The 11415-nt window shown below is 46.7% G+C and overlaps 1 protein-coding gene across 4 annotated transcripts; it reads right to left on the bottom strand.

Annotated features, from left to right (window-relative positions):
- Window positions 1-146: 146 nt before the first annotated feature.
- ISOC2 (isochorismatase domain containing 2) lies at window positions 147-10275 on the bottom strand. Of its 4 annotated transcripts, none has more exons than XM_028751727.2 (6): window positions 10140-10275; window positions 6053-6191; window positions 4626-4838; window positions 3546-3616; window positions 3330-3447; window positions 147-834 (listed from the first exon to the last, which is right to left on the bottom strand). In XM_028751727.2, the coding sequence occupies exons 2-6, from the start codon at window positions 6182-6184 to the stop codon at window positions 754-756; spliced, it is 615 nt and encodes a 204-aa protein (XP_028607560.2). In that variant the 5' UTR covers window positions 6185-6191; window positions 10140-10275; the 3' UTR covers window positions 147-753. The 4 variants fall into 4 exon arrangements, with proteins under 4 accessions (XP_028607560.2, XP_028607561.2, XP_028607562.2 ...); XM_028751728.2 differs by lacking the exon at window positions 10140-10275 and adding an exon at window positions 9992-10133; XM_028751729.2 differs by lacking the exon at window positions 10140-10275 and adding an exon at window positions 9906-10122.
- Between the last annotated feature and the right edge of the window lie 1140 nt (window positions 10276-11415).

Here is an 11415-nt window from a genome sequence, read left to right as displayed (position 1 = left end):
CCTTGTCCCTCTCCCCAACCTCTCAACATTCTTAAACAAATTTCCCAAAGCTGCAACAAAATGCATAGAATGAAAAACAATTTCAAATTCTGCATATGCAGACGCACCTTCAAGAACATGACCAATAAGGAAATGCGCAAATCAAATTAATATGTGCAAAAATAACTGAACAACATTTATTCTAACTGCAGATTATGGCTTTTCTGCAGCATCATTTATTCTAACTGCAGATTATGGTTGGGGGAGGGGGGATCTGGCATTTTTACAAGTGCAGAATTCAAAATCCTCCTCATGTACCTTGAATGCCACACAAAATGTGCTTATCAGTGAGAAGATGCCACAAATCTTTTGGTGCAGTCTCTTCAGAATCGTAGCTTTGTGAGGGGACATGGGGGGTGTCTCCTAACAATGCTCAGCACAGGATTCCTTCGGGGAAGCCGTGGTTGTCTAAAGTGGTATGATACTGCTTTAAATGTATAGTGCAGATGGGTCCTAAATTTGAACCTGGGCCCATGCCCCCAAACTTGTGCATAAAATGGAAACACTTCCATCCCACTGAATAATCACAAGAAAGCTGTAAATTGGGAATTAGGGTATCAGTTTTCCAGCATAGGCTACAACCCCATAATTTCCTGTATAAAAATTATATTTGCACATCTTGATTCCACTTCTCCTACCCAGTGTGTGGCAATGGCAGACCTAAGCAGTTGGAGATGCTTTAAAGCAAGGAGGAGGATCAATGGAGCAGCTGGCCTAGCTGAAAAGGGGGCCTGGTTCTTTCAGGAGGGGGAGAAGGCCGCTGTCTGGGGCAGGGTCCTTAAGCAACTTCAGGATCTGAAAAGAGAAGGAGATGCAGATGTGAAATCAGCTACCCCAACTATGCTTTACTATAGGGGCTACCAACTATGCTTTCTTTCAGAACCTTCTTCCCAGGCAGCCCCGCACCCTGGCCCCACAAATCTGGTTGCCCTCCAGAAGCTGTGACTCCAACTCCTATAAACCCCAGTTGGCGTGGACATTGGTCAGGGATGATGGGAGTTGTAGTCCAACAATATCCGGCAAGCTCCAGATTAGAGAAGGCCCTAAGAAGGAAGAAAACAAGGAAATACAGTAGAAGCAATACATGCTCACCCCTGATGAATAAGGCAGGCCTTGGCTGCCTATCTTCTCCATGCCCTCATGGCCTGGCAAGCTGCTGCCCCAGGATTGGGTCTTACTCACAAAATCAGGGCTTGCCTGAGTTTGTTTCACAGCTTGTTAGCACAAGCACTGGGGTGGCATACTAATGCGGAACCTGTGGTCCTCCAAATCTTGTTGGGTTCCAGCTCCTATCATCTTTGATCGATGGGAGCCGGGCTGGTGTAGTGGTTAGAATGTCGGATGGTGACCTGGAAGACCAGGGTTCAAATCCTCCCCCAGCCATGTAGCTCACTGGGTGACCTTGGGCAATCTCTGCCTCGCAAGCAGAAGGACTCAGGCTCAATCCCAAAAGGCATCTCCAGGTAGGGCTGGCAGTGACCCCTGCCTGAAACCCCAGAGAGCTGCTGCCAGCCAGTGTGGACGATATGGAGTTAGATGGACCAATGGTGTGACTCATACTGACTTATACTAAAGCAGCTTCTCACGCTCCTCGCAGGTTTCTTGGTGGGGATTAAATGAGATGGGGGGGGGGAGAATCATGTGACCCCCTTGGATAAAAAGTAGGCTATAAATGCAATAAACTAAATGCTCATGTTGGCTGGAGATGATGGGATGCTGTATCCTGGCAATATCTGGAAGGCGACAGGCTCCTCTCTGCCTGCCTGCCTGCCTGCCTGCCTGCTTACTTTGTCTATCCATTATTTCCTCCCTGCATGGTTGAAATTGTAATGGTAAGCTCCTAAGTCAGGGAACTGTCCCTTTTCCCCTTGCAAACGATGACGACGGCAATTCATTACTATTAAAATTACTTATTACAGTTGTACCTTGGTTGTCGAAAGGAATAAATAATAAACATTATTTATTGTTACTATCCTGAAATAACTCCTTCCTACATGCATGAGAAAAGCCTTGCAGAATATCTTGGGTCATCCATAGGCCACCTCTCTGGGACTGTGAACTCTGCCTCCCCTAAGGAAGCAAGGCTTGCTCTTTCGAAAAGAAGCCTTGTGATTTATTGTGACATAAGCTTTCATGGTCTGGGGCCAAGCCGTCATCAGATGCATGAAGTGTTATCTTCTTTTGATTGCTGTTTCATTTATATTTCTCACGCGAGTCTGAATATTGAGGTTGGGGGGGGGGGCAGGGAGGAACGGTGAGCAAATGGGCCAAAAGGCCACAGCTGCAGAAGATACCATCAGTGACATTTCTATGCAAAAGCACAGAAATCACTTGCAACAGCAGTAACCAGCAATAATATTCCTAGCTTTGCTGTGCTGATTTCACCACCTGCGCTGGGGAAAGAGAACCCTGATCTCGACTAAGCCTTAAATGTATCAAGTCAAACTTGCTGCTAATTCTGGAGCAGGAATTGTTCCTAGTTCTGCTCTTGGGAATCACTTGTTTAGGAAAGGGATAAAGGAGCAGATGTAGGAAAGGAGGAGGCGGCAAGAGCCCCATATCTTGTCAGGGGCCCCATGTTTTTTTCCAAACACTCTGCAGTTTCTGAATAAGTTAACCAACCAGAGTTTGGCAGGAGATGTGAGGGATTATTCAAAGGGATTGCCCTATTTGGATTAGGGGAGAGAGAATTGCTATTCCTGTATTTTCAACCCATCTCCTCCATAGGGAAGGAATTCAAGGCTTCGGCCAAACTGCACAGGTAACCATTGGGAGTCAGTTATACATCACTGGGAGGTTGTGGGAGACCTCTTTGGTGGAGATAAACACGCTCTCTAACTGCAAATTCAACTGGCAAGGGCTGAAAGGCTTTGTAAGCAGAGATATGAAAGAGTCTTTTGCCTGCACGCAGCCCCTTCACTTCTCCTGTTGGAACTCCTTCATTAACTACAACTTCCCATTTTGTCCAAAGTGGGGGAAACTATGGTTAATACCTTTGGCACAAACCAGGATATTAAACCATGCCTTGAGGCTCACTTAGTATCCTGGCTGGCTCAGAAACTGTTAAACCAGGGTTTCCTGATTCAGACGTCACAGGAAACTATAGCTAACTGGAAAAGTTCCCGATTTGTTCGCTCCCACAACAAAGGGAGGCACGAAGAAGTATGTCTGCAAACATACAAGTCTTGTTCCTATTTCAGCTTACTGAGCATAAGTATAATAATCCAAACAAGCTCATATAGTGGAGGAGGGGGGCAGGCTGAGGGGCGCAAAGGAGGCTGGGAAATTACCTCTTGGAAATAGGGGTGCGCAGCATCTCTGACCAGTTGCAGAATGAGCCCTTCGCTGGTGGTGAGGAAGGCACCGCTCTGGCGTAATCTGGACAAAGCCACAATCCTGTCCAGCTGACTGGAATCCAGAGGGGAAAAAGAAGACCATATAAGGTATACAAGGGGGGAGAAAAAGAGCCCTTTCCTGCCACCCACTGGGACCATCCCACCAGTCACCTGCGGGAAGAGCAGGCATCCACCACTACGTGAACATCCAGGCCTCGTTCCATGATGTCCAATGCTGTGTTCTGCACCCAAAGAGAAAAGACACCGTCAAACTCGGGTCAAACGCATGCCTCATTTCAACCATGCTGTCACCCATCCAATTTTCAGATTTGTTTTATTTCAAGGTTCAAAGTCACGTTTCATCACTCAACAGTTAAAATCCTTATTCTCTCATACTAACAACTTCCTGCTCACCCCCACCCTCAATGTTTATGATCACGATTACATACAATCGCATCTTAAAATTCCACCATATCCGGTTTCATCTCCTTTAACAGGGTTCTTAATATATTCTGCTATTTTTTTCTTAAAACTTCAAACCCTGCTCTGGACTTGACGTATGATTTCTTTTTTTTAATAGACCAGAAAAAGTTTCCAGTCTTCCTTTAAAGATTCTAGATTTGTGTCCCTCATCCATTATTGGTAGTGACCTTATTCATGTGTCACCCAGCTCTGAGGCTCCTCCTTAGACCAGGGATAGTCAATGCATTGCCCTCCCGATGTTTTTTTTAAGGCTCCAACTCACACCAGCCCCAGTCAGCATGGCCAATGGTCAGGGATGAAGGGGGCTGTGTCTCAGCACCACAGTTGTCCCTGGATTGTGTCTCTGTGGACACCCCTGGCTTCTACACTGCTTGGCATCCTAGTCGAGAAGGATGTTTCCCCTCCAGTTAGGAGCAAGGGAAATGCAACTGCCTTAATTCCTTCCTTCCCTTTCAACTGGAAGGGGGGGGGGGATACCAAGCGCTTTTTTCCTGAACTCCTAAGGATTTGAAAATATTTATTAAGGACTGAAAGGGAGGAGGGAAATGGTGGCACTATCTGTACAGGGAGAAGAGAACCCTGGTCTCCATCGATCCCTAAACAAACAGAATCAAACCTGCTGATAAATGGACTGCCAGGCCTCTCTTCACTATTGGGGTCCTGGCACCGCTCAAACACACAGGCCCATCTATACCGAGGTCAGATCTTGTGCCCTATCAATCAGTAACATCTGTATCCCTGAGAGGAAGAAGACCTTCAGCCTCATACCATGATGCAGGCCTGTGTCTCAATCCCACACAAAAGCACAGATTTCAGGTCGGGCACAGCGGCCATCTCCTTCTCCACCTCTGGGGTAACCATGCTGAAACAGGTCTTGGCATATTTTGGCAAGTCTTCAGCACCCAGCTCTGGCACTGTAGGGCCCAGGCCTTTGGGGTATTGTTCGGTCACCACCGTCCGGATTTCGAGAGCTCTGGCAACCTGCAGGGAGAGGGGAGAGGCCAATGCAGGGTTAAAGCAGGACTCCTGGGTTCTCTGGGAAGTGGACCTTCTCATGAGACAGTGTTAGTCGATATTAGGCTGCCCCCATGTGCCCATCTGTGTAACTGCAACTGGGTAGCTTAATAGTGCTTCTATGGGTGGCAAAGGCTGCAGCTTTGGAGGCCATATATATAGTAAATATGTCAACAGCAATGGTGCAAACATTTATTTTTCTTCTGCCTCACCGTGGTCTCTAATCAAACTGCAGGAAATGCTAAAGGTACATGCTAAGCACCCAAACCAGCTCCTAACTAAGTTATCAACACTGCTGCAACCAGTACATAATAGGTTAGCTCAGTTGTTTAGAGCATAGTATCATAGAGTTGTAAGGGACTCCAAGGGTCATCTAATCAAACCCCTTGCAATGCAGGAATCTTAGCATGCTGCTGCTAACACCAAGGTTGCGAGTTCGATCCCCGTATGGGCCATCTGTATATTCCTACATTTCAGGAGGAATGAACTAGATGACTCTCAGGGTCCCTTCAAACTCTACAGTTCTTTGACTGTGGAGCAATTCCTGTAGGCACCTATTGGAGAGTGCCAGTTACAATAATAATAATAATAATAATAATAATAATAATAATAATAATAATAATAATTTATTATTTGTACCCTGCCCATCTGGCTGGGTTTCCCCAGCCACTCTGGGCGGCTTCCATAGAAACCAAAGATACAGTAAAATATCACAGATTAAAAACTTCCCTGAACAGGGCTGCCTTAAGATGTCTTCTGAATGTCAGGTAGTTATTTATCGCTTTGACATCTGATGGGAGGGCGTTCCACAGGGCGGGAGCCACTACCGAGAAGGCCCTCTGCCTGGTTCCCTGTAGCTTTGCTTCTCGCAATGAGGGAACCACCAGAAGGCCCTCGGCGCTGGACCTCAGCGTCCGGGCAGAACGATGGGGGTGGAGATGCTCCTTCAGGTATACTGGGCCTGGGCCGAGGCCGAAGAACACTCCTCCTTCCAGCACGGAGAGCCATTTCAGATCTAGTCTTAAGAGACCAAAAACATTCTTCCTTTTAATCGATGTTAGCCAAACCTACCAATTAATAGAATTAACCTCCCTCGCCTTGCCTTCCCTCCTCCCCTCCCCATCCACATCCCTCACCTGTTTCTCACAGCCCAGCAAGCCTCTCCACTACACAACTTTTACCTTTAGCATCCGAGCTGCCACAGATACAATCTGAGGGAAGTAGCTGATATTCGGCCGAAATTTCTCTTGCATGTCACACAGGAAGAGGATGCTGGTTTTGGGGACCACTTTTCCGAGATGCATCACTGACATTTTCGAGCTGAGAGACAGTAAAGGGGAAGAGCCTGGAAGTTACTTCTGAATGTTTTGATATAAATATTTGCTCATGTTTTAGGAGTTTACATTTTACTCTGATACCTTTTAGAGAAGATGGTCTCCTCACCCCCCTTTCCTTTTCGAAAGAAGGCTATGGGTCAGAAAATGTGTTTTGAATTTGCATGCCACTGGGAAATGTTTGTTGCCTTAATCCCAAGCAAACTAATATACTGAATTTTGAGAGATCCTGCAGAGTAGAATGGAAAATGGCTAATTTTAGACTGGAGCAGAGAAGGGGGAAACACAACAGCCGTCTCCAAATATCTGAAGGGCCAACGTGTACAAAATAGAGCAGATGGAAGCTGCTTCCAGACAATTTGTTTATGGAGCATTCATCCAGGTTTCTTTGCAGGGAGGTTAGATGATATTGGCTATTTATTCAGCATTTCGTCCAATGTGCTTGCAGTGAGGTTACACAATGCTACATCAAGCAACTGTTATCCCACTCAGACCCTCCAAGTGTCCCTATTTTCCAGGGACAGTCCTGGATTTACAGAAACTGTCACGGTTTCTGATTTGATACCAGAATGTCCCGCTTTCCCTTAGGAAGTCCTTATTTTCATCGGAGAAATGTCAGATGTTATGTGACCCCCCCTCAAGCCAAAGAGATACAACCTTTAGAAGACCTCTGAAGGCAGCCTTGTGTAGGCAAGTTTTTTAATGTTTAATGTTTGATTATGTTTTATATATGTTGAAAGCTGCCCAGAGTGGCTGGGGCAACCTAGTCAGTTGGGCAGTGTATAAATTATAACATGATGATGATGATGGAGTAAGATGTCCCTATTTTCAGTGGAGAAATGTTGGAAGGTATGTTATCCTACATTTCCCAGTACATTTCTCCATTGCTTTCCTTGTCACAAAACAATCCAATTTCAGTACTGGAAGTACACAAAGCATTGGGCAGATCCTTCCATCCCTAATCTACACACACACACACATCAAATCAATAATTATATTCTACCTCCACTGTCATCTGAACACCCATTGCTGGGAATCGAAAGCAGGGAGAATGGCTGTGCCTGGGTCTTTCTGGTGGGTTTCCCATTGTGGCAGCTGGCTGAATGCAAAGACAAAATTTCTACCCCTCCAAGTAGGGTAATTGAATGCAAAGGCTCTACCCCGCCCCTTTTTTTAGCAGTTGTGTGGAAGAGGGAACGTTAGCAGATGTTCCTGCTTCAGAGAGAGAGAGAGGAAGAAAGGAGGAATGACGAATCTGAGAGAAAAAATGTGCTCCTTTGGCAGTTTTGAAAAACGTCCCTGTTCTTCAAAATTATCTCATATGATGTTTTTTAAATGCTCAGTTAAGGTCTCCGTTTATCCACCTTTCACGGCACTTCACAACAACCTGGTGACGTAGCTTAAAGCCTGAGAGAAAGTGGGTCACTGAAGGCCAGCCAAATCACCTCATAAATTAGCTATGTCCAAGCACTGCAAATTATGATTTCCGCCCCCCCCATACGCAGAAGGAGGGAGGTGGGTGCCCTCTGCTGGTCAAGAAAGGATAACCCATACTGCACATGCTTCGCCTCTTGCTCACACACACAGGAAGCTGCCAAGGACCAGAAATCAAAAGGGGGAAATAAAAGCTCTGCTCCAGCTGCTTGCGGCATGGCTCACTCCTTGCACAAAACAGAGACTGTGTCCCAGAATCCTTTGCAGCATCAAACCTTGCCTTAGGTTGCGAAGAAGACACTGAGCACAGGAGCGGCCCTTGGGGTTCCCATAGACGGAAGATAAACCTTGAGGAACAATCCTTGATCCTATTATTTCTGCCTCAAGCCCTAGCTAACTGCCACCTGCCACCTAAGTAGGCCAATGCATGTTCATCAATGTGAACGCTCCCCAGCAAGAACCAGCTCCTGCTTGTTCTTCATGCTTGTTTCACTATGGGACTCAGCTCCAGAGATTGCCGGACTTCAGCTCCCATCAGCCCCAGCCGGCATGGCCAACAGCCAAGAGTGATGGGAGTTGTAGTCCAGCAACACCTGCAAAGCTACAGGCTTCCCGTTGCTGTTTTTTATGATTCCAGGGCCCCCGATCTTGGCTAGCGGTTGCCCACTGCGAACTCTCTTCAGCCCCTGACCTGAATCAGTAACACAAACTCAAAAGGCTGCATAGAGGGCTCCAAAAGACCTCGTCATGCAAATAACATTTGCATATGGGAAACTGAGAATACAGAGTAACAGCCAATTTGCTAGTTATCTAGCATTGTATAAACTGGGATGGCTGTTTTAAGGTATTGGTTTTGGGATTTTTTTGGGGGGGGCGGGGAACGTAAAGTATTGCTTTTATTTCATAAGCTGCTTCAAACTTCAGGAAAACAGCATTTAAAGAAATGCTATTGGGTTATTGTTTTTATTTTTATTATGTGGTTTTGTATCCTGATTTTATTCTGTGAACCGCCCTGAGACCCCAGGGTATAGGGTGGTATATTATTATTATTATTATTATTATTATTATTAATAAACCATTTCAAATAAACACAATCCTCTTAGGCTAGTGCAAAAAGTAATTTATAGCATAACTTTGGGGGTTAGGTGTAGTAGCTCAGCTTTTTTTCCTTTTCTCTTTTTAAATCATCTCTAGATGTAGAAAAACAGAGCCTATGGGATACCAGGCTTTATTTATTTTCCCCTCCTACAAGTGAATCACTTCCTTTGACTTCTCTTAAGATAAAAAGATACAAGCAGAGGAAAAACACAAAAGAACCCGCTTCCCTAACTCCAGGTGGTGGTGACCTGTTTTAGGAAAGTCTCTAGCCTTCATAACAGTAAGTTCCAAAGCAAAAGATGCAGGTTCTCATTGAAGTGATTTCTATGAGGTAAGCCAGCCTGGTCGCTCCTGCATTTCTGGATATTTAGCCAACAAAACAAGTCAGAGCTGTGACCGATGAGTTGTTTGGACACCAGGCAATAGGAATTTCCTGAGGTCCTGGAGAGCTGCTGTTTCCCACCTTCCCGCTAGTGAACTTTTCCTGCTTCTGTCTCATTTTCTAGTCCTTGGAATCTCTGTAGTTTGCCCTTCCTTTTTTCCTAGCGACCAGGATGCATCTTACCTGTGGGTGGTCTCATCTGTGATCAGATACTCCCTGGAACTTATTTTCTGCACAGCTTCTGCATGCAAGGCAGCTGTTCTACCACTGAGCTATAGCTGCCCGCCAAGTTTTCCTCTTGTATCGGCTTCCCAATAAAATAAGACCCCCTTTTTTGCCATTTTACTTCCAGGAACCCCTGCCATCTTGAGGAAGCATGCTTGACGCCTTGGGGTAAGACTTTTGCATTTGCATTACTTCCAGGGAGGCTCACCTGTTGCCAGCATTAATCTTTTAGGCATTAATCCAAGGCTGTTATGCTTTTCTCCCAACACTATGATGGATCTTAGCTGAGGCTGGTCAGCCTTCAACTTTCACTGTGGTTTGGATTGCTGTTGTTTTATTGTTTGCTGATGTGTTGTAAACTGGGGCCTTTTTTAAAATTGGAGGGCAACATAGAAATGTTCTAAATAAAGCAAAATTAGCATCTCGTTACACAGTGTATAGAAAGTGGGTCGGGAGGAGTCAAAAAGTGAGGTTTGGAGAGCAAGGCATCCAAATCTGCCCTTACACAAGTTTACTCCTTAGTAAACCTCGCTGACTTCAGTGGGACTTACTCCCAGATACCTGGAATTTCAGCTGTAAGGGGTGGAAAGCGACATGGCAGCTCAGGCCGTTCACACAATCCCCTGCAAGGGGTCAGAGATACAGACCCTCCTCACTCTCCAGCCACCGTTTCACACGAACGTTCACATCGCAGAAACATGGCGGCTGCGAACACGGGTCAGGCCCGCCCGGAGTCCCGAATCCATTAGCTCCCCTTTCCCAGGCGCCCACAAAACGCTTTCTCCCCGGACTCACCTCCTCTGATCTCCAATTGCGACACTTCGAGGTGCCAGCCAATCAGAAGCGGGATCTGTAACCCTCGGAGCCCCGCCTATAGAACAGCTGCGAGCCAATGGCCTGGCGCGGGCTGAAGGGAAGTTTCGGCGTGCCCGAAGCCTTTCTTTCCCTTCCAGCCAATGGCGTCGCTCCCTCTCGCGTTCCACGCGCGGCCAAAATGCAACTCGGCGTTCCAAAGTCGCGTATTCAGAGCTGCATTAAGAGCACGTGCGTCTCATCCTTTGGGAATTGGCGAGTGTGTTTTGTTTTTTAAAAGGTGCTGGGGCTCGTGCGCCGGTAGCTCAGCAACCCGCCCCCTTCCGGGGACTGACCGCAGTTATTCTGCACATGCTCCCTGATGTTGCGGGACTCCCATCAGCACCAGGCAGCACAGCCAATGATTACGGATCGTGAGTTATGGTGCAACATTTGGTGGGCCAGAGATCCATGAGCGTAGCCAGGATTTGGGGGGCCAACACTTGGTTGGGGGGCAGGGCTTTTGTTGAGGAGGGCAGAACCGACGTGATTGGTCAGTTAAGTGTTTCTGTTGTTTTACTTGATCTAACGGGGCAGCTGCCCCCCCCCCCGCTACACCCACGCACAGATCTCTCATCTGGGTTACTGCGGGATTACGACTGACACGGGACACTGCTGTAAACAATAATGAGCTAATTAATACAAACAGCGAATAGCTGCTGGTTGAGGATATACCCTCAATGGTAGGGAGTGGGCTCGTTTGTGAAGTAATTCTGGTCCCTGGGAAGGCTGGAGATGGAGCCACCAGGGGTGGAGTCCAGAGCAGGCCCACTGTTGTAGCCTGGCATGTTTTTGAAATGGCCAGGGGGACAGAGACCAGCACAAAAGGGACTGGATGACCCTTGGCCCGTGGTCTCTGAGGCTCAGTTTTTGACACACATAGTTAAAAGGATCCAGTGATGTGAAATACTTTCTCAACCCAAGTTCCCTGGAGAGATGCCAAAAGACTATATAATCTGACCTGCTGTACAAAAACACACCACAATTACCACTTCCCCACCCCTAGGTGGCTTGGCTGTCTGGCAACCCAGACTTTGCAGGAATGGGCAACTGACTGTATTTGCACAGTTTAAAGTTACCCCCAGAAATACACAGCTCCAGAATTCCAACCTTGCAGGCAAGATCTTTGACAATATGTAGCAGCATGGCATCAACGCGCCCCCCCAAACCAACAATTCATTAACAAAAACAAATAATATTTCACGCAGAAGACTGGCAA

This window comes from Podarcis muralis, chromosome 13 (genome assembly GCF_964188315.1).
Source record: "Podarcis muralis chromosome 13, rPodMur119.hap1.1, whole genome shotgun sequence".
NCBI classification, from domain to species: Eukaryota; Metazoa; Chordata; class Lepidosauria; order Squamata; family Lacertidae; genus Podarcis; species Podarcis muralis.
The sequence above is the reverse complement of the archived record's forward strand: the minus strand, read 5'-3'. Positions and strand labels throughout refer to the sequence as shown.

Coding starts and splice junctions, on each gene's coding strand:
- ISOC2 (XM_028751727.2), bottom strand. CDS start 6,184: ATGTCAGTGATGCATCTCGGAAAAGTGGTCCCCAAAACCAGCATCCTC. Junction 3,448..3,545: donor GATGCCTGCTCTTCCCGCAG/GTGACTGGTGGG, acceptor TCTGGATTCCAG/TCAGCTGGACAGGATTGTGG. Junction 835..3,329: donor CGCACCCCTATTTCCAAGAG/GTAATTTCCCAG, acceptor TTCTCTTTTCAG/ATCCTGAAGTTGCTTAAGGA.